Source organism: Centroberyx affinis, unplaced genomic scaffold, assembly GCF_046629955.1.
Source record: "Centroberyx affinis isolate AG114_WGS23_722 - 3 ecotype Tasmania unplaced genomic scaffold, CSIRO-AGI_Caff_v1 ptg002285l_1, whole genome shotgun sequence".
Lineage (NCBI taxonomy): Eukaryota > Metazoa > Chordata > Actinopteri > Beryciformes > Berycidae > Centroberyx > Centroberyx affinis.
This window is the reverse complement of record NW_027280562.1, coordinates 133,661-160,520: the sequence shown is the minus strand read 5'-3', so window position 1 is coordinate 160,520 and position 26,860 is coordinate 133,661. Positions and strand designations below refer to the sequence as shown.

The following is a 26,860-nucleotide window of genomic DNA, read 5'->3' as shown; positions in this document are numbered from 1 at the left end:
CTAACTGATCAATACCACCTGATTGGCCCCCATTTGCTGCTCTTCACCAGATTAGTTAAAGTGCATGCCATAATGGGGAGTGTGCGAGTGAGTATTTCTCTGTGTGTGCATGCGCAGTGTGTGTGTGTGTGTGTGTGTCCATTAACAATTCAGACGCCCTCCCCAGAGTGGAGACCTGCAGACTCCTTGGTTAGCAGCCATTAACTTCTAACCTGAGCTCGGGTCCAGGGGTCTTTTATTTCAATCTGCGGCCTGGCTGATGGACTGTCGCCACTCTCATGCTAATGACTTAGGAGCAGTGGGATCGATGCTCCGGCGACACTCGCACAAGCCTGCTCACACTCACGGTAAAGTATCTACTTCAGGCACACACACACACCTAAATGCACACACACTAATTACATCTACTCATGTTACTGTAATTGAGTATTTTTGTGTACTTGTGGCCTATTTTTTTAAAGTCGGTAATTTTACTTTTACTTCAGTACATTTTTACTTAAGTATTGCAATTTGCTACATTTTACATCACATCCATTACAGAGTAGAAATTCTGCGGCTCTCCATAAGCATCAGAAACAGGACAGTCGTAAGTTGGCAAATTGTGGAGCCATTCACAGTGAAATGTCAGAAAAGTGTGAGTAATTTGCCTCTGTTTGTGCACTTTACTTTGTAATTTCCAATTTTCCGATCAAAAGAATCTAGTTTGAACTCTGTCCTCTCGTTATGTTAGAATCACATGGAAAAGATCACATGCAGCAATGTTCTCTTTTTTTAAATGAAACTCAGTAACTTTTACTCTGAGTAATTTTTTTTTACTTTTACTTAAGTCGATTTTTACACTCGTACTTTTACCTCTAAATAAAGTAACAGCACTTCTATTTGAGTCGGATATTCTAGTACTCTTTCTACCACTGACACGCAAAGTCAAACATACACACACACACACACACACACACACAGTTGGGTTGATGCCTTTTGAGCCCCATGTAGCTAGAGTCAGGTGTAGCGTGTCAGACTAGCTGACTCCTCTCATCAGATGTATAACAAAAACATCAAATTCAGCCTCCATAAGCCTGACCCTAACCCTGTAATCCACATGTCAGGTGAACACACATCCTCTGGTCTTCTCCCGGTGCTAAGTGAGCTAAATTGGACTAAACCGGAAGATAATCCAACAGTCCATTTTATGGATGTACCTGGGCTCTCTGAGACGCTCTGCTGCAATAGCCGGCTTACAGCCGTCCTTACTCCTGATCCGCACTACACAGTAAGCAGTCTGCTGGTTTTAGTGCGTGTGTGTGCACTATGCTGCGTTCACAACACAGCACAACCCTCTCTCCCAAGCCGTCGCGGGGAATTTCATGAGCTGGTTCTTTTCTTCCTTCTTCGATAATACCAAGCGCCGGGGGCAAGGTGTTTGTTGGTAAATACCGCCAGAGCAAGGTAAAGAGAGACAGACTGAAGAAAAAAAAAAAACAGCTTAATCAGAATTGATCGGATCATGTTCCCGGTCCTACTTGTTTATGCAGCACGACGGCGGGAAAAATATAGTTGGTGTTTGGTATTTCTGGAGTGATTTCTTTCATGTACTGCTGAGCTGAAAAACAGGCAACAAGAGGTGTATTATAATCCATTAGGTAGCTGTTCCTTTGAATAATTGAATTTAAATAATGGGAGCTAGTGTTCGAGCATTAGCATACGATTTACCTAGAAGCAACAGCTACTCAAATCAGTTGACTGGATAGAAAAGAGGGATAATATCGACTGATGAGCACGGCTGAGTGCAAGAGTATCGTTTTAAAGGACGATTCCAGTGTGAGTGGAGGTTTTGCTCCTTTGCTGCAGTCTCTTACTGCTTTACATCACTGCAGATGGCTTTCCAGTGTTTAATCACACTATGAGATATTTGATATCTCAGTATAAGTAAATATTTTGAAATAAGCGCTGTCTAAATATAACAAGGTACACCCAGTACTGAAGAGTATTTTCCATTTAATTTTCCGGATTATAGCTGGTGGAGGCGTCTTGCTTTGGTTTGTCAGTTGGCTTGAAGGGGCTGAGACAGAAGGCGGGTCCTAACGTAACTGCACACAATGTTGGCTATTAGTCGAAGCTTTTATTTTGAAAGCTTCAACATGGAAATCAGAGAGGTCTTAGCTCTCGCAGTGTTCCCGAATGCACGCATTGATATGAAACGGTGCATGGAACTACTCACAGTGTAAAAGTTTATAGCCTGATATTAGCATTCTGATGCAAATTTGCAAAATGTGATTGGAGGCCTTTCTGGATTACCTTTACTGGCCAAATTAGAAGTCTCTGGAGTTCTTTTCTATGCCGTTTGGAACCCAGTGGGAGAGAATGAGACCAAGAGGCAAAACTGATTTAAAAGTATCTTTAAAGTAAAAACTGTCTTACTTAACATTAAAGGGATGGGAAAAGTGCAAAAAGAGCAAAAACTCTAATCGTGCTGGAACTGTCCTTTAAATATCAGCCAACACAGAGTTTGCACATACTGCAGAGTGTGTCATTGCTTTGGAAAAGTGGAAAGGAGCCACCGCCATTGTGTTAGTGTTGATTGGGATCCAGATCTGCAGACTCCCAGCCAGCTTGTTGGTCCTCGCTGTGTGAAGCGCTGCGAACAGCTGGTAGAGTGGAGAGCACCTGACACACTCAGCTGGAGACCACGCCACAATGCTCCACACACACACACACACACACGCACACACACACACACACACACTGCCTCTGACTGGGCTTACAGCTGCCGCTATAGTGGGCGATGAGGAGGGTGTGTTCACTCTCGCTGTCTCTCTCTTCTGTCTCCGTGGGTGTCACTCTCTCGCTGTCTTTCAACTTTTCTTTTTTTTCCATCCGCTCCTTCCCCTCTTTCATGCAAACGTGTGTGCGCGCTCTTCCTCTCTCTGTCACTCCCTCTTTCTCTTCATCTCTCTGTCGCTCTCTCCCTCTCTCCATCCCTCAGTCTCCTCTCACATTTCTCTCGTTTCTCTCTGTGTCTGCGGGGTTTTTTTTTCGCCTTGAGCGGCGGTCTAATGAGGAAGTGGCTGGTGTTGAGAGCGTTTCCCCCAGCTCAGAGGAGAGATAACAAGCCCATATGTTATTTACCACAGTGGCCACTGCAGCGGCCGGCCAGTGCCAGCTCCCTCCCAGGGAAAAAAAAAACATTTCCCCATCAAGCGCCGGGGAGGAGCGAGACAGATGCCTACGGAATAAGAGAGCGGCACATTGCAATGAATGGCCGTAAATATTTTCTCTCCCTAAACAATTTTTTCTCATTAGTGAGAGTGTATTTTTATTTTCTCCAAGGGCCTCTCTTTTGATCATGTTTGCTTTTGAGGGAATAACTTTAAATTGTGTGTGGAATACGCACGACAAATTGAGACAAAGCAACATCCAAGAGACAGAGTTTATAAAAAAGTAGCCTTAAATCCAGTCTGAAGTCACACATCTGCATATTCTAATACGAGGTATAATCAGCTTCCGCCATAAAGCGTCCACACCACGGATCACACGGTGTGAGATGAAACACTTTGACTGCTGACTAACCACTCAATCAACAAAGTCCGCGTCACTTTTTTTTGATCCCCTCAACTCCTTCTTACCCGCAGCGTTTTGAAAAGCAGGCCTCCATCAAAAAGACATCCGCGACGAGACATATGCTCCATCACGAGTGGCGTTTAGCACTCTCTCCCGCCACACTGAAGACTCGGTATGTAAAGCGCCGCATCAGCGCCGGCCACCATATGGTCCGACTAAATAACATGCCAGACATCTGGCGGGGCAGTGGACTCTGGGAGACGGGAGCAGCCAGCTAATACGCCCGCTAGGATGCGAAGGAGGAGAAAAGGAAATTGCAACACAAAGCGCGTGGCAGATGTTAGCCGATGCATTTTGAAACGTAAGATATTTATTCTCTTTGAAATACTCCTGACATAGACTTCGAGGGTTAATAGTTGATGCAGCAGCTTTAAAATCCACTGTTCAACTTTGTCCCAGCATATATTTCTCAGTTCAAATTGAGAGTTAAAATGAGAGAATGCATAGTCCACAATCTTTAAATATACTTCTTTTTCTGATTGCTGATAGGGGAGAGAAGTACAGGAAAGGTAGGAGGGCGGATCGAGACGGCATGAGCCCAATCAGTCCGGACTTTGATACGACTAAGCCACCGGGATACTCCATAAATTAGATATCCCCCAGCATGCATTTGAAGTGGCTGCCTTTTGCCACTGACACACACCGAGTGGACGAAATCTCAGGACTTCTCACATTTTGTTGCAGCCCCTTTCGCACAATCCATCTCTCAAATGTCTCAATGCTTAAAAATCCTTCTTAAAAAATGGATCTAATGGGTGAAATCATTAACGGACTCCATCTTTCACCTGCTAGTCCGACCGGTTCGGAGAGAGCCGTCAGTCCTGATGTGTTGTATTTAGTATCTTTGTCATGTCTCACACTAGCACCCCGACACGTTTAGCTCTTAGCCAGCCTACAGTGATAAAAGTGGGATCAAGGCTCCGGCAGTGGGATTGACCTGAACACCAGCAGGGCTGAGCGGCAGAGAGTTAACGCGCACACACACACACACACACACACACACACACACACACACACAGCAGTTGACCCTGAGAGCGGTGTAGGGCACAGACACAGAGAGACAAAGGTGACAGGATCCTATTAAACCGCAGCGGGGCGAGTGTTAAAACGCACGCAGTCGCAACACAGAAGGGTCACGTTCTTAACAGGCAGCCCGCAAGCCCACATGCTCACACACACACACACACACACACACCTTCACACACACATAACCTCATCTTTTCCCCTCAAACACTCAGCGAAGCAGGTGAGGTCATGTTTAACTCTGCCACTCAATCTCCCTCCCAGAGCCGCTCAGAGCAGCTAAGGAGCGGCGTGCCAAAAAGGCTGTCCATCTAGCTGACAGGCCCGGGTCACACACCAGACGAGGGGGGAAGAGAGATGGAGGGAGAGCCTACTGGCAGGTGGCTTTCTATACGAGTGATGTGCGTGCGGAGGGGAGGGCAACGGAGAAAGAAATAGTGGTCCCCTATATCAGAGATAAGACCGAGGAGGGAGACGCCGTCCAGGAGCGATGGCCAGCGGCTCGCCCGGTTAGCCCCGTGAAATATGGCTCACCAGCAGCCCCTGTCGATAGCCCCGGCCGTCATGTGTGTCCGCGGGATGGCCCCATTTAAATGCATGAGAGCGCCTCTTCCACCCGGCATAAAGAAGATTAAAGGAGACCCCTTGCTTTATTTTTTATTTTTAGAGGATTCGGTCTAAGCAGCGTAAGCTCGGCAGCCCAGGGAGAAAAAGGGAATGGTAAATTGTTGCTTTCATTAAAACTTCAAGGAGTCAGTTTCATTATGAAGGTTCAAAGGCAATGGGAAATGTGTGTGGCTATATTTTCTCCCTCTCTCTGTCTCTCTCTCTCTCTCTTTCTGTCTCTCTCTGTCTCTCTTCTGCTTCTCCCACCCGGGCCGCTGCACGGAATAATGGGCAATGCGACGGCTACATGTAATCTCGTCCCTGGAGTGGCGGTGTGTATGGATGTGTGTGCAGTCGCCTGTCCGCGGCAGGCATAATGAGGCAAGGCAGGGCTTATTGTCGGCCTTCACGCGAGCCCGTGGTTCAGCGGAGTTTACTATATGGGCTTTTCAAGGTGCTCGGAACCTCAGACTTCTAGCTCCTCTTAAACCCCCTTGAATTCACTCCAGGTAAATGAGGCTTGGGGCGTGTTTTAAGGAGATTTGCGTCATGCGTAAAAACCCAACAACATTAAAAGCACGTGGTGTTGGTATAATGTAGATTTAGGTGGACTCAAGGGCGGTGTAAGTGGTGAAAACTTGTGTGCGAGTAGATATTGGATACAAACTGAAAACTGTGTTCAAGGCTCAAAGTGCCGTGCTCTCTGGGCCCCTCAGCCGCTGGAAAGCCCTTGACATGCAATAGCTTTGCCTTCGACAAGATGCTACTGAGGGCTGCTGGATGGAAGCTTGGTGGGGAAGAGAGTTTGCTGGATGTTTTTGCCTTTTTTTTTTTTTTTTTTTTTCAGCTGAGGAGGGCACATTGATCTCCCTTTACATGTTTTTTTCAGACAGGTATGGAAGGCGGTCTGATTTCTATAGCCGGCGGCGATACAAGCCATAATGTGTATGTGAGCGCGATCATGATGCGGCGGCGGTATAACCAGACAGGCTGCCGATATCTGGAAATAATAACAACCACGCCTAATCCACTTGCTCGGCCTCTGCGTCTCTATCCGTGCCTCCTCCGCCTTCCGCAGCCTCTGCCTCTGTCTGTCTCCTCTCTCTCTCGCTCATCATCCTCCCCCTAACCCCGTGGTTCGAATGCGGTGTGGAGGTAACAAAACACCTCAACGACGGCGACGCTAAGGGGCGGTCCGAGCTGCAGGAGTGAAGGGGGGGGGGGGGGAGAAGAAAAGGGGGAGGCGGAGTAGAGCGGAGGAGAGGACGGGGAGGAGGAGGAGGAGGATAGCGGATAGATGGCTTCAGAGGCGCCGCTGAAAGGTTCCGATTGTCCCATGATAATTGTTAAAAGGTCAGTCGTCCTCCTCGCTCAGACTGTAGAGTAGACACTATGTGCAAACACACACACACACATACACACCTGCACACCTGCCCCCTCCGGCTAGGGTGCTCTTTAGAGTGACACGGGCCGCCTTTAGGGAGTTCTCCGGATCAGCTCCTTAAATACCACAGCATTGTGATACAGGGGGATGGAGGGGGGAATGAAAGGATGTAAAGATGGACAAGTGTGGAAGAGGAGCGGCGTTCTGCAGCTCCTATCTTTCAGTCAGAAATTCAATGATGCCTAGTAGTGAGAAAGGTTGTTTTCTGTGGCTGGGTTTAAGTCAATAATAAGGTTAGGGCTCATACTATTAAAGGCGAGGGAGATAGCCCTTGCCAGACACCCAATAAAAGCTAAAACAACCAAGAGCATACTGGAGAGGAATTCGGTTATTATTGGAAAAAAAAAAAAAAGATATTAAGTGCTCTCCGTGAGTTGTTTGTTTACAGAAAGTTTAAATACAACCCTGACTTTGTGACCTTGCGCCAGGCTATAATCTTATTTGTCTGCCTCCGCGCCATAGCCAAAACTACACATAGCATTCTGTCACTGAATTAATTCTGTCAATTCTCCATGCTCCAGAGCAAGTGTCTGCAGTGCACTAACACGTGTCGCCTCACAGTGAACACAACATATTGAAATGGGGTCACAGCAGCCGGGGAACAGATGCTTACAGGACTATTCACTTCGCCGGCTACTTTATAGTCACTCTGTTTCTGTGACATTTATGAATGGATAATGCCATCTGTCTTGGAAGGAAAAGCCGTGCTCAAGGAAGGTTTGGGGCGATAACTTTGAGATTTAAGAGCTAATCCAGATTGCCTAGCCAGATTGGTTTTGGTTGTAAACCCAAAAGAAATAAGACCTCTCTGATTTTATATTGAAAAATAAGCAGGATTATACAGTGCAATGTATTTGACTTGTTGTATTACCTGTGCTGAATTGGATTCTCAAAGGAAACCGATATCACATTAGGAGAAAGAAAGAAAGTTAAAGGTTGAGAGGCTGAGATCAGAGGAGGTATGTTCATTTCTTACAGTAACGCCGCAATCTAAACGGCTCTGATTTCATAAAGGGGCGACGCACAGTAAAGTGCTGACTTTAATCCAAAAGCTACAGTGGCAGATCAATGCTGATTTGAATGAGCTGATCGAGCACTGTCATCACCGGTGGAAGAAAGGGAAAAATTAAAGCAACAAAGAAAGCAGCCAACTGCAACTGCAAGGCCCCCGTGGGATCGATACTATTGACAGACTTCAAGGAGCTCCTGACATCTGGCACACAACCAACACACACTCTCGGATGATTGGGTGCACACATGTTCGTACGCACGCTGAACTCACGCACCCACGCCCACACCCACTCATTCTGTAATCACTGGGAGCGGGACAATCCATGTCAACATCCATCCAGTCGTTATGACTCTCTCGGCCTCGGATGCACGTAGCAGCAGAATGACTTTCGATTTAGTCATGGCTAGCGATTAGGCAGGTGATTTGAAAAACTGCAGGAGGAAAAACTGAACCACTTGCTGGCCGTGTTTTCCTAACCGGTGAAATTGTCATGTCAAATGAGCATTGACTGTTGGATATACTAGTGGAAATCATAGTTCAGCGAGCTGTGATATTTCTTGTCGGGGTCAGCTGTCTGCAGTCAGATTGGCAGTTAAGGGCTAAACTCGCTAAAGCTCCATTCGCAGGGGACTGGTACTATGTGGGGACCTCATGTGACTCAAGAATTACCCCCCAGTCTCTTTAGTTCATGAAACACATTCACATAGAATAATGAAATTTGCGGAAGTCGCTGAGTCACCAGTGGATACAATTGTTTCAGGTCAAGATTTGTCAGTTCCTGATTTAGCAGAGCAAAACGTGAAATTTGCAACAAAATTGCATTCAAAACCTTCCTATATAAATGCAAAAATGCATTCGAGACCTTCCTATATTCCACTACTGCCTCCACTTTTCATGATGGGAAGAAGATATACTGAAAATCGTGCATCCACAAGGAGAAGAAGAAAAAGAAAACACTCAAAGCACAAATTACAGCTGCAATTACCAAGTTCAATTCACACAGATTTATTCATTTTATCAGGTGACCTCTGCCTTCATCAAAATACAGAAGGTAATTTAGACCGGAAATTAAAATGACTGAGAATCTCTGCGGTTATTACAAATCACTGGATATCCACATATTCGTTCTGTGCGTTTCTTCTTCGTGTCAATAAAGTTCTCTGAATAGACGCAAAGCAATAAGCTCTTAAACTATAGTGAATATGTCAAAAGATTTATTCTTTTACAGTGGGAGAAATGCATTCCTGCCATGTGTCCCTTAGGAGTGGAACAGTAATGACAGCACAAACACAGTTTATAGTGGCTACAGACAGGATTTAATGCCACGGATATCAACATGAAAGCATGGACTTTTTCCCCTCACTGGAATAGCTGTCAGCTGAAATGTCTACAGAGTATACTTTTTGCAAGTTGATCAGATGGTGGAATATTCAACTTGAACTCTATGCAGCTCTCTATAGCAGCTGGAATGTTAAGAGGAGGCATCAAGTTCAAGTTATAAATTCCACCTGATATTGATGTCACTCCCCTTAAAATGTTAAGTGTGAATTACTTTTGAATGTCTAGGCTGTGTGAAAAGTCAAAGCGATAGAAGTGGATAGTTTTACTGAATAAAAAGGGAGCTTACCAGCATAATCACATGTTTTTTTCCAACTGAAAATGGAAGTCAAGTTGATTTATATAATGCTTTATCACAAGCATGTCTCCAAGGGCTTAGCACACCATCATATACAGTATATACTACATATATAACAAATGCCTATGGCCATTTTAGTCTTCAATCCACCTGACCTGCATGTCTTTGGACTGTGGGAGGAAACCCACGCAAACACGGGAAGAACATGCAAACTCCACACAGAAAGCACCAGGGCCGAGATTCAAACCCACAACCTCCTAGCTGTGAGGTGACAGTGTGAACCACTGAGCCATCGTGCCGCCCCAAACTGTGACCACTAGGGATGGGATCATATATCCAAATTCAATATATTGCAATACAAAAAGGTGACAATACGTTTCGTGAGGCAAAAACAAAAACAAAAAATTGTTATATTAGCTCCATTTTATTCTGCTGTAGTAATCACAAATGCGACGGCTTGACCATCACAATTTCACAAGCTCTCCATCCAAATTATATTATTTTCACTTTGGAATGACATTTTTAAATTGTTGTTTACATTCTAGCAAGCCGATTCCATCGCTAGAAAGATTTGTGGCTCAGAAATAAACAGAATTCTGCATAGTCAGACTGTCGTTGACTGTGAAACTTTTATTTAATACATCGTATCGTGGTTGTATTGAATCGTGAACCCCATATCACGTATGGAATCATATTGTGAAATAAGCATATTGTCCCATCCCTAGTGACCACAAACCAAAGTGTGACTTCTATGAACCTCTCCACCACTAGTGCACACACACAGAAAAAGCCAGACTCACTCACAGACACGCACGCATGCAGGTATGCGACACAGACACACACCCACACACCCACACACACATAGATAGTGCTTGACTGGCTAATAGACTTGGCAAACATCAAAGTCAAAACTTCAGTCACACAGACAATTCATCACAAAAGGGGCCTCGGCGAGCCCATGGGCAAAACTTAAATGGCTGTGTTTCATAAAAATCAAAAGGGAGCGGGGGCGGAGAGTGGGCCGTTATTAGGATTCCTGTCGTGTGCAGTGACCCTGGTGCCTGGTACCACTCGCCGGGGCCCTGCAAGTCCACCGCTTTATCATCCACCGCAAATTTACTTTGTCTGATCATTTGTTTTCCAATTACGTCCCTGTCCCTGCTAGCAGAAAATTGTCAGCTTTGGTTATGTGAACCCGCTCTCGGGTCTGTAACCAGGGGCCATGTTTGATGCTTGGAACATTTTCATACCCATTAAAAGATGAAGGCAGGGTGAATTATTATCCCGCAGACTTGATTGGGTTTTGAAGGGGGGGGGGGGGGGGTCTTAACTTGTTTTTGTGCGACCGCACCGCAGAGCCACACACAGAGGCATTGTCTTATTCTTCCCTTGGTGATAGCTTTCGACGAGATGCGGCCGAAGCTGCGCGTGGAGTCGAGAGGCGACGGGTGAAAGCGGCATGCAGAAAGTTGAGAGATAAGCAGTAGATTTGTTAATGATGCAGCATTTTTTCCGTTTATCCTGTTTATTTAATATGCATTTCGCAAACTGTAGACTCCTCAGATGCCTTCCGCATTCAATATTGGCCCACAGTTTAAAAGTAAATAAAATGTTCGCTGTGTTTGTTCACAGTAAAATGTTCACAGTAATTGCCAGAAACCTACGCCTTCAGCGTCGCACCGCAATTTAGATGAAAGATGCTGAGCTGCACCTCAAGAAGAAGATTACACCCACGTAACGGGGAAGTACAACAGATGAGCATAACAATGGCAGCGAAATTGAATGGGACTTTGAGAGGCATAGCAGAGGACAAAATAGCAGGGAAGAAAGCAACAGAATCAATGTTTGGCTATAACTGTCGCATTAGCCGTGATAAACGAGGCCGCCGACAGAAACTCTGGAAGTCTAGCAGGACATTCCGATGATCAAGCGCCGTATAATCGGACACAATGGATTCTGGGAAGGAGAGGCAATTTGCTGCCGCGCATCCCAGGGCAGGAGCATCAATTCACATATTGACCTTTTAAAATGCTTTTAATGGATGGTATCTTTAGTTCATAGCTGTATGAAAAGTTCTCTCGCAGGCTATTGTGTGGTGGAATGATATTGTGGCGTATTTCCTCCGCTGACAGCCGCACTATTTGTCAGGGGGTCGAGTTACACACCAGTCAGTCAGTGGGTTTAGAGTGGAAAGGGCAGTTACAACAGAAACGTATACTGATTGATGGAACAATCAGCTATGGTGAATTGTATTGAGTTGCAGTATCAGATTTCTGTCATTGTACATACTGTATTATATGCTTCAGTGTGCTGCCTCAGAATAGCGGATAAATGACTACAGTAGAAGTATTCCTCGCTGAGAAGCCAAACACACACACACACACACACACACAAAACAAAACAAAGCAAAGCAAACCAAACCAAACAAACTATAAGAGATCCCATTTACGAGCACTCAGATGTTGCACTCTGTCTGTCAGGCAGCCTGTTTTTGACAGGTTAAGAGCAATTTCTGTCAACTAGCTGTGGCTTTGGAAAACAAAGCTACAGAGACTTGGCATTTCGATGGATAATGAATTCTCAGTTTTGGTCTTGATGCTCACTGTTTTTATTGCTCCTATTCTTTCATGGTCCCGTGAGGTTGTTAGCGATTCAAAAAAAAAAAACATCTCAGAGGCTTAAAGGAGAGCTAAAAAGGCCGAGGAGTTTGACAGTAAAAGAGAGGCAAACGCCTGCAGTCGCTGCTGCGCAGAGGTGTGAGAACATCAGATTACGGGGTTTTAGGTTTCATAGAGAGGGTGCTGCAGGTTAAGGGGGATTCTAGCAAACTTGGCTTTGAAGTTGGCTTTCTTAAAATTCCCCTCGGTTTTTTCTTTTTGTTAGTGAATTGCATTGCCTGAAATGGCTGAGAGAAAATTGCACTTTCCTGTACTTACAGTCAACATGTAGAATTATAGGAAAAATGTAGACATTTAATACAGGTATGGGAACATGACTGTGCATACAGTTTTCTCTCAGTTAATTCAATTTGTCTCGGGCTGCGCTTTCATCTCAAGAGCTAAACTCCTAAAATAACTTTTTAAAAAGAAATTTTAGCAAAAACTTCTGCTGAAAAACAACCTTTATTCCCCTGAAGGCCTTGGATCTAATCCTGCCGTACCTTCTCTCTTTCTCTCTCTCCATCTATCTCTCCTCCACTATCTCTCTTTGCTCTCAACTTTCCTGCTGTCTCCATTCAAGAGAAATGAGTTACAATTCTTTGAAATGGAAAACTGGTGCTGAAGGCTTTTCAAGTACACTTAAGATTCATTTGAACTTGAGCAAGGAAATATATTGCTGTAGGGGGGCCACTCATGACATATGGCTTTCCTTTGACAATACATATTCATATATTTTCCTCACAGACACCTAGAGGGACACATTTTCACATCTAATAATGCAGACTGATGACATTGATGCCTGCTGTGTGCGCGCTGTTGGACTGCAAAGTTTATTATAAAGTCAGACTCTGAGGACATTCAAAATATAATTCAAACAATATGTAATATAGGAGGGCTGGTGCCCCTCAGTGGGTGCATCTTCTTCTGTTCAGGATATCATGGATTTTATTGACAGAATTCATTGAGGTAAGAAGGTCTTACCTTGTACAATGAGGTAGACCTGCGAGGTCTTGGGCTGCTGTTTGGTCTGTATGGAGCAGGTGTAGGACCCCTCATCATACACGTCCACCTAGACAGAATAGAATAGAATAGAAAAAAAAATTACATCTCAGTTGTCCTGTTTGTATTAATAATGGCCTCCAGTAATAATGGCAGTTGCTTCAATGATGAATGGACTTTTAAGCTTATATAGTATATATATTGCAAATGTGCAAATTTAGTATGTTAATATTATTATTATTACAACTTCTGCTCTGCTGGCCTTAATGTAGACAGCAGCTGAAGGCTCTCCCTTTATTATGTTCTGTTACTTTTATTTTGCAGTACTTTGTAACTGTGTTGAGAAAAGTGCTCTACAATCATTATCTTCATATTCTTCTTCTCCTTAATCATCATCATCTTTTTCATCATCATAATCATCCCAGCAATTACTAAACCAAATGATTAATATTTTACAGTCGTAAACAGCAGCAACAGCGGAGACAAGCAGCAACAACGACGGCGCAGCAGCAGCAGCAGCAGCAGCAGACCACACTCTGCTACATGCTATGGTAATATCTCATTCTGAATATCTTCCTCCCGATTGAGCTTTTCAAATTGCTGATTTCAAAACTGTTTACAGAGCTGTTTATCCATCCATCCATCCATCTTCAACCGCTTATCCGAGGTTGGGTCGCGGAGGTAGAAATTCCAGCAGGGGGCCCTAAACTTCCCTTTCTCTGGCCACATTAACCAGCTCTGACTGGGGGATCCCAAGGCCTTCCCAGGCCAGTGTGGAGATGTAATCCCTCCACCTGGTCCTCGGTCTGCCCCATGGCCTCCTCTCAGCTGGACATGCCTGGAAAACCTCCCTAGGGAGGCGACCAGGAGGCATCATTACTAGATGCCCGAACCTCCTCAACTGGCTCCTTTCTATGCGACGGAGCAGCAGCTCTACTCTGCTCTACTACTCTACTCACCCTATCCCTAAGGGAGATGCCAGCCACCCTCCTGAGGAAACCCATTTTGGCCGCTTGTATCCGCGATCTTGTCCTTTCGGTCATGACCCATAGTTCATGACCATAGGTGAGGGTTGGGATGAAGATTGCCAGGTAGATTGAGAGCTTTGCCTTCTGGCTCAGCTCTCTTTTCGTCACAATGGTGCGGTAAAGCGAACACAGTACTGCTCCCGCTGCTCCGATTCTCCGGCCCATCTTCCGCTCCATGGTCCCCTCACTCGAGAACAAGACCCCGAGATACTTGAACTCCCTCAGGGCTCCCTAAGGACTCATTCCCAACTCGAAGTGGGCAATCCACCGGCAATCCACCGGCTTCCTGCTGAGAACGATGGCCTCGGATTTAGAGGTGCTGATCCTCATCCCAGCCGCTTCACACTTGGCTGCAAACCGATCCAGTGAGTGCTGAATGTCACAGACCGATGATGCCATCAGGACCACGTCATCTGCTAAAAGCAGTGACGCAATCCTTAGCCCACCAAACTGAAACCCCTCCCCTCCATGACTACACCTTGAAATCCTGTCCATGAATATCACAAACAGGATAGGTGACAAAGCACAGCCCTGGCGGAGGCCAACCCCCACTGGAAACAAGTCCGACTTAATACCGAGAAGCCGGACGCAACTCTCGCTTTGGGCGTACAGAGATTGGATGGCCCTCAATAGTGCCCCCTGCACCTCATACTACTACTCATACATAGGCCTTCTCCAAATCCACAAAGCACATGTAGACCGGATGGTCATACTCCCAAGCCCCCTCCAGGATTCTTGCGAGAGTAAAGAGCTGGTCCGTTGTTCCACAACCAGGACGGAATCCACATTGTTTCTCTTCAATCCGAGGTTCGACTATCGGCCGAACCCTCCTTTCCAGCACCTTGGAGTAGACTTTCCCAGGGAGGCTGAGTAAAGTGATACCCCTGTAGTTGGCACACATCCTCTGGTCCCCCTTTTTAAACAAGGGAACCACCACCCCTGTCTGCCACTCCTTAGGCACTGTCCCAGACTTCTACGCAATGTTGAAAAGGGGTTGGGTTAGTCAGGTTCAGGAGTTCCTCAAAGTGCTCCTTCCACCGCCCGACTACCTCCTCGGTTGAGGTCAACAGTGTCCCATCCTTACTGTATACAGCTTGGATGGATCCCCGTTTCCCCCTCCTGAGGCGCCGAATGGTTTGCCAGAACCTCTTTGAGGCCGACCAAAAGTCCTTCTCCATGGCTTCTCCAAACTCCTCCCACACCCACTGCTTCGCCTCCGCCACAGCTGAGGCTGCTGTCCTTCTGGCCTGTCGGTACCTTGCAACTGTTTCTGGTGTCTCCCGGGATAACATAGCCCGGAAGGCCTCCTTCTTCAGTCGGACGGCTTCCCTGACCACCGGTGTCCGCCAGCATGTTCAAGGGTTGCCGCCCCTTGAGGCACCAACGACCTTGAAACCACAGCTCCCAGCTGCAGCTTCAGCAATGGAAGCTTTGAACACTGACCACTCTGGTTCTATGTCCCCAGCCTCCACAGGGATGCCAGAAAAGTTCCGCCGGAGGTAGGAGTTGAAGGTCTTCCGGACAGGGGCCTCCCCCAGATGTTCCTAGTTCACCCGCACTACACGTTTGGGCTTGCCAGGTCTGTCCAGAGGCTTCCCCCGCCATCTGACCCAGCTCACTACCAGGTGGTGATCAGTTGACAGCTCTGCCCCTCTCTTCACCCGAGTGTCCAAGACATGCAGCCTCAGGTCAGATGACACAATAACAAAATCGATCAATGACCTTCGGCCTAAGGTACACTGGTACCATGTACACTTATGAGAATCCTTATGCTCAAACATGGTGTTTGTTATGGCCAATCCATGTCTAGCACAGAAGTCCAATAACAGAACACTACTCAGGTTCAGATCAGGGAGGCCATTCTTCCCAATCACACCCCTCCAAGTTTCTCCATTGTTGCCCACGTGTGCGTTGAAGTCTCCCAGTACAACTATGGGGTCCCCTACAGGAGCCCTATGCAGGACTCCATCCAGGGTCTCCAAGATAGCTGGATACTCCGAACTGCTGTTCGGTACATAGGCACAAACAACAGTCAGAGTTTTCCCCCCATAACCCTAAGGTGTAGGGAGGTGACCCTCTCGTCCACCGGGGTAAACTTCAACGTAGCGGCACTCAGCCGGGGACTTGTGAGTATCCCCACACCTGCCCGGCGCCTCACACCTTGGGCAACTCCAGAAAAGAACAAAGTCCTGCCCCTATCCAGGAGTTTGGTTCCAGAGCCAACGCTGTGCGTAGAGGCAAGCCCCACCAGATCTAATTGGTAGCGCTCCACCTCCCGCACAAGCTCAGGCTCCTTCCCCCCCAGAGAGGTGACATTCCACGTCCCCAAAGCCAGCCTCTGCTGCCTGGGTCTGGTCCGTCGAAACCCTCGACCTTCACTGCCACCTAACTGGCAGCGCACCCAACCCCAGCGGTTCTCCCCGTAGATGGTGGGTCCACGGGGTGAGCTGTTTATATGAATGCTAAATAGTGATCTGATAAGGTGTGTTTTTACTCTCTGCTTTAATCAGACTAAATGTTGAGAATAATTTTTTTTAGACTTTCCTGGAAATTTGTTATATAATATAAACACTTTCTTTTGGCTGCTGGTCAGACTAAGTGAGCCATTTTAAGAATCCCTTTGGGCCCTGATAACATGTGATGGGCATTTATATAGACTAAATGATTAGTCGATTAATCGGACAAATACTCGATAGACTAATCAATAATGAAAGTAATCATTAGTTGCAGGTCTCATTCCAACCCAAGAAATTAGTTGGTTTTGGCATTTACAAGTCTAGCTGTTAGTGGGTAATATATTGAATATATCAAGGTTTATACCAGCCTGTACAATCCAAAGGAAATTCATTTGGAATGGGCTGTTCTATTCTACTCCATTTGAGGTGGTTACATGAGGCATTTTTATTCTGAATGGGCTGTTATTTCAATTGTTAAAGCTACACTAGGTAGGATTTTTATGTAAATACACCTGTCTCATCAGCCTAAATCACAAAGTGGGGCTGCAACAGAGAAGAGCATCAAATCTCCACTAATTGAGACGCAGTACATTCATCCTATTTGCCCACCAGGTGACAAATCAAACTTGAGAAGGAAACACCAAACTGTCTCCTGAACAGCAGTGAGCCAACACAAGCTGGACCAACAGTGGCTAAACATTCTGCAAAAACCTTTTTTTTCCCCACCATCTCCACCCCTAACATCCATTAAGAAGACAAAATTTAGATTGGAGGATTGCAGTTTACTAACGTCATGTTACATGATCTTTGGGTAATGAAGTCCTTCAAACTTAAAAAAATTCAAACGGTGCCCAGTGCAGCTTTAATGTAACCCAAAACTAGCTAATGATGAAGCAAATACAGTATGTAAGGATGTAGTACACTAGTCCAGCTTGTACCCTCTAAGGTCAGCGTTACCTTCTGTATGCGCAGGCTGTACTCCAGCTGTCCTTTAGTGACCAAGTCTACTCTGGGGTCCAGAGACCACTTGTCTTGGCCGGCAAAGATGATGTTGGATCGATTGAGCCAAGCCACCTTGGACGCCTTCTCATCCACGTAACACCTGGGGGGACAACGAGAGCAAATGTGAGAGGAAAATAGACGTGGAAGGAGGACGCTTGATTCCTCATTATGGGAGGCAGTGCGAAGCAGCGGGAAAAGAAAGGCAATCTAACTACTTTCATTTCATGATATGTAATCTTATTAGGAGAAAGGAAATGTGGAATTTTGTAGATAGGAAACAGACAAATAACAGCAATTACGCAATCACACAGAGTAGGTGGGCTGCACGAAGCCCAGAGGCATTTAAGCCTAGGGTTTAAACACACACATTTCCTTGAAACAATGGGCCAAGCAGGGAGCATTACCATTCCGAACAATTCAGCAGTGTTATGAGTGACACTGCTTGACCAGCGAGGATAATCCAGAGATTAGTTAACCTAATCAAACAACTCAGCGCTCCACTTATCCATAGATCTCTGGGGATAACCGAAAACTTAAGCTCCTCTCTAGAATTCTCTCTCTTTCCCATCCTTGCTTCATCCCCCTCCCACTCATTCTCCCTCTCACTGTCTCTCTTTACCCCCCTCTGTCTTTCCCTTTCTGCGTCTCCTCCTTCTCCTTCTCCGAATCCGCCTCCCTTCTCCCCTCTGATAAATACATCTCCTTTAACAGTGAGCCTATTCCTCCAGATGAGAAAGGACAGCGGCATCCTCTTGTTTACTTCTTGTTGCACGCTGTCAGAGCATTACGCCAAGTAAGCTCGAGCTAAGACATCTCGCACGGGAGGGAAGGGAGGGGAGCGTCTGCCTAATGAATAAATGTAAATGTGAGAAGACGTCGGAATCAATGAGAATGGATATCAGACGTAATGCGAGCCGACGGTGGATGCGCCTCACATGCAAATTCCGCCGACTCCCCGGGCCTTGGCTGCGCACGGTGCTTTGGAGTGTGTGGGGATACAAGAGAGTAGATTAGCGAGGCGGCGGAGTGAGGCTGTCTTTGGCAGGTGACCCCGGGTGATCCGCAAAAGTGGCGGCGCAGTCACCTCGGCCCGTAACACAGTGGGAGCGGGATGTCAGATTTGTTGAGGGCTTGTACGCGCAGCTTGAATTCCCGCTGATGTTGTTTCCCTTGTGTGGAACCCAGATAACATTTTTTATTGACTGTTCCATTTCCCCCCATAACATCTACTACCTTCTATTGCTCACTCCAAAGCGTGCACTTGTTTACTCCTTTTTGTTCCAAATCTCTGCAGGGTTCTAAGTTGTACACACAGACTGTGCATCCAAAAATATCCGCCCTAAAAGAAATTCAAACACATTATTCCTATGATCTTGGGGAGCTCAATTAACAGTGTGAACATGGAGAACTCTTCTCAGCTTCAGGCCTGAGTTCCATGACTCTAATTTATGATGTCAGTAAGGTAAAGTAAAAGTCACTATATGACTCTTAGACTCATAATGAGCCTGACACCTGAAGAAGATTTGCTCATATAACATGAGATATTTTGTGTATTTGTTTTAGGGAGGTTTTTCCCGTAAAGTGTTATTTCCCTTTGGCAGATTTTCTCACTTTTAAACACGCACACCTCTACAGAAGTCAATCTCTAACATTGGCTGCCCTGGGAATCCGCTGTTTATCCCCACCACTCAGGATGTTTTCCCCAGCAATTAACATCAATGCTTGCAAAGAAGCAAAATTGCTTCTTAAAAAGTGGGATCTAAGGCACAGCATTTAGTAATATCACCTGAATTTTCAGGTTTTCAAAAAGAAAGTAATAAAGTGCTTTCCATGCATCCCTAGAGTGGCCAATTTGGTGGTTGACCATTGAAGAACCCCTGCTTTTCAAAATGAAAATGCTCTACATTTGTGAAACATTACTTTAAATTGCCTCACAGCGACAACTTGAACACCTTTCAGGTGTTTGCATTGAAGCAATTAGCTGCATTGGCTGACTTAATTAAGCACTTACTCTAAGTGAGTAAAACACTTTGACTGTGAATAGCACTCATGCTGTGAATGCGCCACTTCCAAAGCATCATGTGAGCTCTTAGATAAATACAGGTGAGTAGAACCATTAATGATCCAAATGCTCCTAATTGTATTACTTTTCCTCAGTTAGCAGTCGCCATATGCTATTCCATATGGATAAAAAAAATCATACATGCCACCAAATTGAGACTTCAAACGGAGCCTCACTCCACTGCTTGAAACCTTCTCACCTTTCTTGCCTCATCTCTTTCTCATCTCTCATCTTTCCATACCGCTGCCTCATCGCACTTCTACTTCCCTTCTGTCTCACCTAGCCTGCCCCTCTTCCTAGTCCACCCCCTCCCCCCCCCTCTAGGTTTCTTCTGCCCTTTCTCTTGCTCTCTCTCACCTCCCCTGGAGCAGAGGTTGGACAGCACGGAACAGAAATCAAAGAAACTACTCATTGATCTGCATTACAGATCAAGTTCCTCGGCTGCCTCCTGCCCTCCTCTCTGGCTGTCTTCCCTCGACTTGCTCAGGTCTCCCGAGGGTCCCGGCAACCCGTGGTGCAGAGTGCAGAGCATGCTGGGTAGTAGATATTTCCTGTTCTCGCTAATGAGCCGCTGCCCTGGAAGCACAGAACTTCCTATCATCTGTCAGAGCAGCTGTCTGCCTGTAGCTCTTGCTCCCTTCTACCAGACTAGCTGTCAAGGTGTGTCCAGGCGAGGCTGGGCCTGGGCTGCTGGGCTGTGCCGAGGCCCTGCTGGAACAGAATGAGGAATGAGGAAAGAGCTTGCCGGTCTGGTCTGAGGTGCGTTCAACAAGTCGTTCGCGGGGATCTCGGTTTGATTGGAATAGCGAGCCACGGTTGAGTAATTTATAATGAAAATCCCATCCCGTTAACCGACTGCAGCTCTCACAATGATGCGGTATTTTAACTGTGTTACTTAGCCAATGTGATATCATTTATTTGAGTATTTGGCAAAAACCAGCCCTTTATAATCACAGCAGCATCTCCGTGTGCACAATCCTCTGCAGAATCCATAATCCTCCGCAGAATGCACATTCTCAGCTTGCATAAAAATGCTTGTAAATGCTAGCAAATATTTGCTTACGCTTGTAAACAAAATGTCTTGTTAAATGCACCTTTTTTTTACCCGATTTTACAAAGAGGCATTGTTGTTTATCAGTCCCTTTAGAGACCGGGGCTGGGTTGACGCTGGGTCTGGTTGTGATGGATGCCTCGGCTGCTGTCCTGCGCTATTTTACCCAGCGCTTTGTTGATGGATGCTCTGCTGTGCTATACTATACTCTTCCCTGGCCCGCTGTGCTGTGCCAACGCAGAGCGGCCAATAGGCTATGGCTGACAGGGGACTGTGTGGGCTGACAGATGCCTGGGCCAGAGCTGCTGAGCTGGGCACGGGTTGACAGGAGGGCTGGGCTGGATGGATCCCTGCTCCGGGGCTAGCCGTGGGGGAGGACCAGAGACCAGGCTGGAGCCGGAGAGTGAAACTGTAATGAGAGGAACGATGTGCCAAGACTGACAGAACAGCCACACCACCCGCCACCCCCGTCTCTCCATCAATACCCACTTCTCCTCATCTCACCTCTTTTTTTTTTTTGTTGGCTCCTTTTTTCGGCTCCCTGACACCTCTCACCCCTCCACCAAACACTTTTTTTCTCTTTTTCTGCTACTTCTGTCTTGTTCTGCCCACCGCCTTTTTCAACTTTCTCCCACCCTTTCCTCCCCCTTTCTCCTCTCCCTTTTATCCCAGTATTGACTGGGCGAACCTTGTCACTACAGGCATAAGGTGCGTGTGTGTGATTAGTACGCACCTTTTGTCTGTGTGTGTGTGTGTGTGTATGTTGTAGCAGATACCCCACCTGCCACAGATAATGCAAAATCTCCTTCTCTCCTAGACAGCCAAACGACTTGCTCCAGCAATCGATAAAGATTAAGGCCAGGAGAGGCACACCGACCACTTGATCGAAGCCTACCTCGCTCTGGCCTGGTGGGCGAGGTCCGCCATGGCCCGCCAAAAAACTCTATGTCTTTCTATATATGCATGTGGCAGGGGGCACAACAGAAAGGGAGAGAAGCCGCGAGGGAGATAGACAGATTGCTAATCAGACCAACAAACAGACAGCCACAGCGAGAAAAGATAAAGTCACAGAAGAAAGCGACACCAAGAAAAAGGAGAGAGGGGAAAGAAAGCTATGGGATAGAAGCAAAGCTAAAGCTGCATACCAAATCAAAGTCAGGTCATTCCTCTATAGCCCTCAAAGCAGTTTCTCGCCCTAGATATTCTCTGCGTAGCAGGTTAAGTGTATTTCCGGTAAGGTCTTAGCTTATCCCCTAGGACCAGCTTTAGCAGAACAAAGCATTGATTGAAATACCTGGTGCAATGGCACTGGTGCAGAGTACACACAGCAACTCATGTGAGAAATACATTCTTGCTACAGCATTCCCTTTCCTCTCTTTGAAAAAAAAACACAACAAAAATAAATTTTTATCACCCAAGTGTCTCTGTGTGTACAATGAACACCACCATTAATGAGCTAATTAATTGTAGCGCTTGGGCTGTTATACCGTTAATGTGACATCATAAAGGATAGATGTCGCGCATCGCTTTCTAAAACATGCATTCGAGGCAAGGTGATTGTACTTTTGCACGCATGCGTCTGTTTTTGTGTGTGTACGTGTTGGTTTGTGCGCTAATTGACAATCAGCAGGTAAATCTTCATTATTCCTTTGTAAATCGGTGTTGACAGCAGTAGCGAGGAGGTCACGTTAATTACTGTGATTTCAAAAGCAGGTGCAAAGCGTTTGAAGCTGTTTTTATGAAATTTCTTTCGCTGCTTTAATGAAGCATTTAAAAAGAGGAATAATGATGGTGATAAACTGTCTCCTTTCATTAATAGCGACTTTAAACAGGGCTGCCATCATCAGGGAGAGCCCCTCCTGCGGTCCCTGCAGTTGGCACCTAGGGGCCCAGCTTGAAACCGGAGAGAAAACACTGAGCCATCCTTTACTGCTACCCAGGCTCTCTCTCTCTATCTCTCTCCCTCTCTCTCTGTCTCTCTCTCTCTCTCTCTCTCATGGATCAAACATCCAGATAGTACTATGTGTTCTATTCTGATGCAGCTCAAGCACATGGCCATACACAAAGAGGGGGAACACAACCTGCAAAGCTGTTGTATCCTGAAGATGACCAGTTGAAAGCCTTATGACCTGCCATCAATCACTACAAATTAGTACTGAGAGAGACACATACACACACACACACACACACACACACACACACACACACACCATTCCTTCACGCCAGCCAGACCCTGGAGGGAGCTCCTTAGTGACGTAAATGCATCAGAATAGACTGTGAGTAACCCTTGTAGTTCAGTGAATTTCCCTTTCCGCTTCAAAGCCCCCAGACAGCCACAGACCCTGATATAATTCTCCTGTCATGAAGCCCTTCCATCTTGCTCTCTCTTGGTTGGCATGCATCGGTGCCTGGAGCGAGCTATTAATCAGGGCAGGGATGATTGTTTTGAGACTTGGCCAGCAGACCTGGAGGGGGAAAAATGTTCATCAAAAAATGGTTACAAACAACTCTGGTTGATTCAAATTTGCCTGGCGAAGGTCTGATTTCACCTCCAAGGCTTTGCAAGTGCCTGTGCGGTTCAGCGCTGTGTGTCTTACGCTTATCTTTTGTTTTTAAGTTGCTGAAGCCGTTCCAAATAGATGTTCTGCTCGGGTTTGCTGTGCTGTGAAGGTTACGGAAGGTTTCAAAGCTTGATCTCCGGAGCAGGCGTTTGAACACAACATTAGTACACAGGAAAAACAACATTTGCATCGAACCAGCGGAAGCCAATATCTGGCTGCTGCTCATGGTTCACACATGGCAGGAGGGCAGAGCCCAGCAACATCCCCTGTCAGGCCAGCTTCACTTTGACCCATTCATCCTCATTTTAAAGTCAATGCGGCAATCGCCTCATAGCTCCCTTGCCTACTACTGTGTTGTGTTTTTAAGCAGTGTGAGGGAGAAGTGCTCGGATGTAACGAGCCCATGATAGATGGCGCCTCATTGAGACGTAGGCAGCAGGATCTATGGCAAGGGCAGGGTGCTGCTATTAAATCTCGGGAGATATACTGTGCTCCCTCTCTCTGTCAAATCTCCCCTTTTTGTCACTCTCGCTCTCTCCCTCCCTCACTTGCTGCTGCTTCACACCTTCTTCTGTCTTTCTTGTCTTTGCCCTTCTCCCTCGGTCTTCCTTTCTCATTCTCGCCACCGCCATTTCTCACTCCGCGTTCTGTCTCTCTTACCCTTCATCTCTTTCCTTCATGCTCTTTCTTCATTCTCCCTACCCATTGCCTCTTATTACGCTCCCATATGTCTATGGCTCCCGAGCAGAATCGTCAGTGCACATGGCAGTGTATATGTGCGTGTGTGCCGGTGTGCGTATGCATTTTTGTGTTGATAGAAGTGCTGCAGTATATGAGACACGGTGATATTACTGCTCATGTCAGGGAAGAGAGAGAGGGAGTGGGTTCTACTGCTAGAGCAGCCACATGGCTCTTATTACTGCAAATGATACTTATTACTCTCCCATTACTATACTGGCTGCAATATGTCGACCTTCACCACCCATTGCTGGCGTTGTACAAAGGGTGGCCTGCATTCTCTTTGCACTACCCAGCTCTTATCATTATAGCGTATCATATAAGGCCTTGTCTCTAAGTGTAACACTGAGGAACTACTCCCTCGTTTAATTCACTCTACACATTTACCTCTTATGTGATCCATCACTATGCTCTGCTTTGGTGCTTCACCTTGTTGCTATCACGACAGGCTCAAAACCAAACTGCAAATAGCTTCCGTCGATGAATCATGACCCACACAGTGGCTGAGAGAGGGGATTTTATTGACCAATCCTTAACTAGTAGGGCTTGGAGGTAGTAGTGGAAAGCGGGGGAGGGGGTATTCAACTCATTTGCCCTCTGATACTGATTACCGGTGACAAGTATCAATATTTTATTGAAATATTTGCATGCACTGGCTATAAAATGTGTTTGTTAGAATGATACAAAAGCCCCGGCCCTTCTACCGTCCTTTACTTGACACCGCTTATTAAAACAGCTGCACTGAGATAGCCTATGAAGTAGAAGTCTTTGGATTTCTTTCCCTCTCGTGTTTGAGTTGAGCGCACAGCTTGGTGGTAAGAGGGGAATCGGAGGATGATGCACTGTCAGAGAGGAAGAGGAGAGGCAAGAAGGGAAAAGCTGCACTTACATCCGTCCTACTTGCTTAAATACTCCAGACCCGGCTGCTTCTGTTTCGGCTGGGCATGAAATGAAGCATAAAAAAAAAAAATCTGTTTAAAATCAAATCGGCTTATTTGAATTTGTTGACCTATCGCAATATTTATGTTTTTTGGTAAGCTGCTGGTAATGTACCACCAAGTAGAACTAGTGGGACCTGCACTACATCCCAACATGTTGATTCGAAGCACATCTGGTCGAGCTCTAGCAAAAATCACACAAAAATAAGCCAAGAGATTTGCCACCTTTTCTAAGCGGCATTCTTTTCATCTACAAAGATAACACTTTGAACTGGAGATGATCCTTAAATAATTATGGTGGAGCTCGGGGTGCAGGTCCTTTCATCATCATTTTCGACGCGAGTATTGGCTTTTACATCCTCTTATCCCGCTAATAAGTATTTCTCCCCTGTGGGCTAATTTTCGAAAGCACAGCCTTATTAAAGGGGATGGGAAGAATGCCATTTGATGCAGCATCTATGTATGGCGTTTAGCCTGGTGGGTGGACTTTAAAGGTTAACCACCAGTGGCACGGGAGTCAGCATATCACATACGAGACTGACAGGTGTCATGCCAAATGAGAAGGTCAGACGGCTCTACAGTGATTTGCTGCACGGGACAGAATAGCTAATTCACATGCCGATGCGCCGGGAGAAGGTGAAAGGTTGACAGCTATTCTTCATATCCGTCTGAAATCTAACAGGCACTCAGGGGAGCGGCCCATATGATTTGAATGCATGCATTTTAAGGCAGACGTCCTTCACTCACGCAATCTGTGGGGGAAAAGTTGACCGTGTTTAGCTTGTACCGGAGATGCACACGGACAGCGAGCGCGGTGACTTGCACATTAATATTGTGGGATACTTAAGCATTCCACTTTTGAGTTTTCACATTTAAATGCCATAGGCCAGTGGTTCTCAACGTGGGGTCCGGGGACAACCAGGGATCCTTGAAGGGGGTCCAGGGGGTCCCCAGCAAATTGATGAATTGTCAGACTTCACCATTATTTCATTTACAAGAAGTTAATACAATTAGAGAATGTAGAAGAATGATTATTTTGATCATAGTTTCACTGTTATCCCTCTACCTACAATACATATTAGTATAGTATAGTTGACAAAATCATATCTAATAATAAAAATATTCTCAGATTTGGGTCAAAATCTCATCAAATTCGGGGTCCTTGATATGAAAAAGGATGAGAATCACTGCCATAGGCCATGTACAATAACTTTTTATCATGACTATGAGAAACCTGAATACGTCAGCTGGAATAGGCAAGTAAACACTTTATCTTTTTCGCTGCTGTCTTTCACAATCTGTGTAAGTTCTGCTTCTATGGGTACAGTTTGAATACGGAGTATAAATTTGATCAATTCATGCATCCAGGGACATTTGCAATCAGGATATTAAGGTGCATACAAACAGCATATCTTGACAAAAACCTTATGAACTCATGAACTTATGAGCCACTGGATGGAAAATAAATGTTTTCATGGTGAACAATATGTGAGCTATAGGGAACAGCTATAGGGTTGTATACTGCACACTCTGAAGGAGGAGTTGTTGGTATACATAAGCTCTAATGACTTTAACATTCACAATAAAGTGCAGAATAATAGGAACATGCCACATATCCCCATTGTTTAATTGGCTGCATTTTTCCGAGCAAAATTGCTTATGGGGATGAAGAGAAAAGAACCAATCTCCTGTTGTTCGACTGCAGCGTGAATTGATGGTGTAGCCATGGCAACAACAGAACATATCACATATCACCCAACATATGTTACTATAGAGGTATTATTTTGTCCTTTCCACTGGGTAGAATCATAATTAGGCTTCAATAGAGCCATTTCAGATTGTGCTACAAGAACTCAGCATGAATCCCACGGCTGCTACAAAGGTCTTTCACAGCATTTAGCACCAAGGATACCTCTACGCCTCAAGTGGTCCCCTGAGCCTGTACAAGGTTAACTAATGTTAACCATGATTGCGTGCTGTTGAAGACCGAAGAGTAAAAGGTTTTTGACTCTGTCAGTCCCATGCTATT

General features: G+C 45.9%; 1 protein-coding gene across 1 annotated transcript in view; it reads right to left on the bottom strand.

The window, feature by feature from the left end:
- The window catches only part of lsamp (limbic system associated membrane protein), a 166,162-nt gene that overhangs the window by 36,999 nt on the left and 102,303 nt on the right, over positions 1-26,860 (bottom strand). Inside the window, exons 2-3 of the mRNA XM_071532930.1 lie at positions 17,437-17,581; positions 12,978-13,065 (exon numbers count right to left, since the gene is read on the bottom strand). Coding sequence (XP_071389031.1) covers positions 12,978-13,065; positions 17,437-17,581 — 233 coding nt within the window. The remainder of the gene's footprint in view (positions 1-12,977; positions 13,066-17,436; positions 17,582-26,860) is intronic.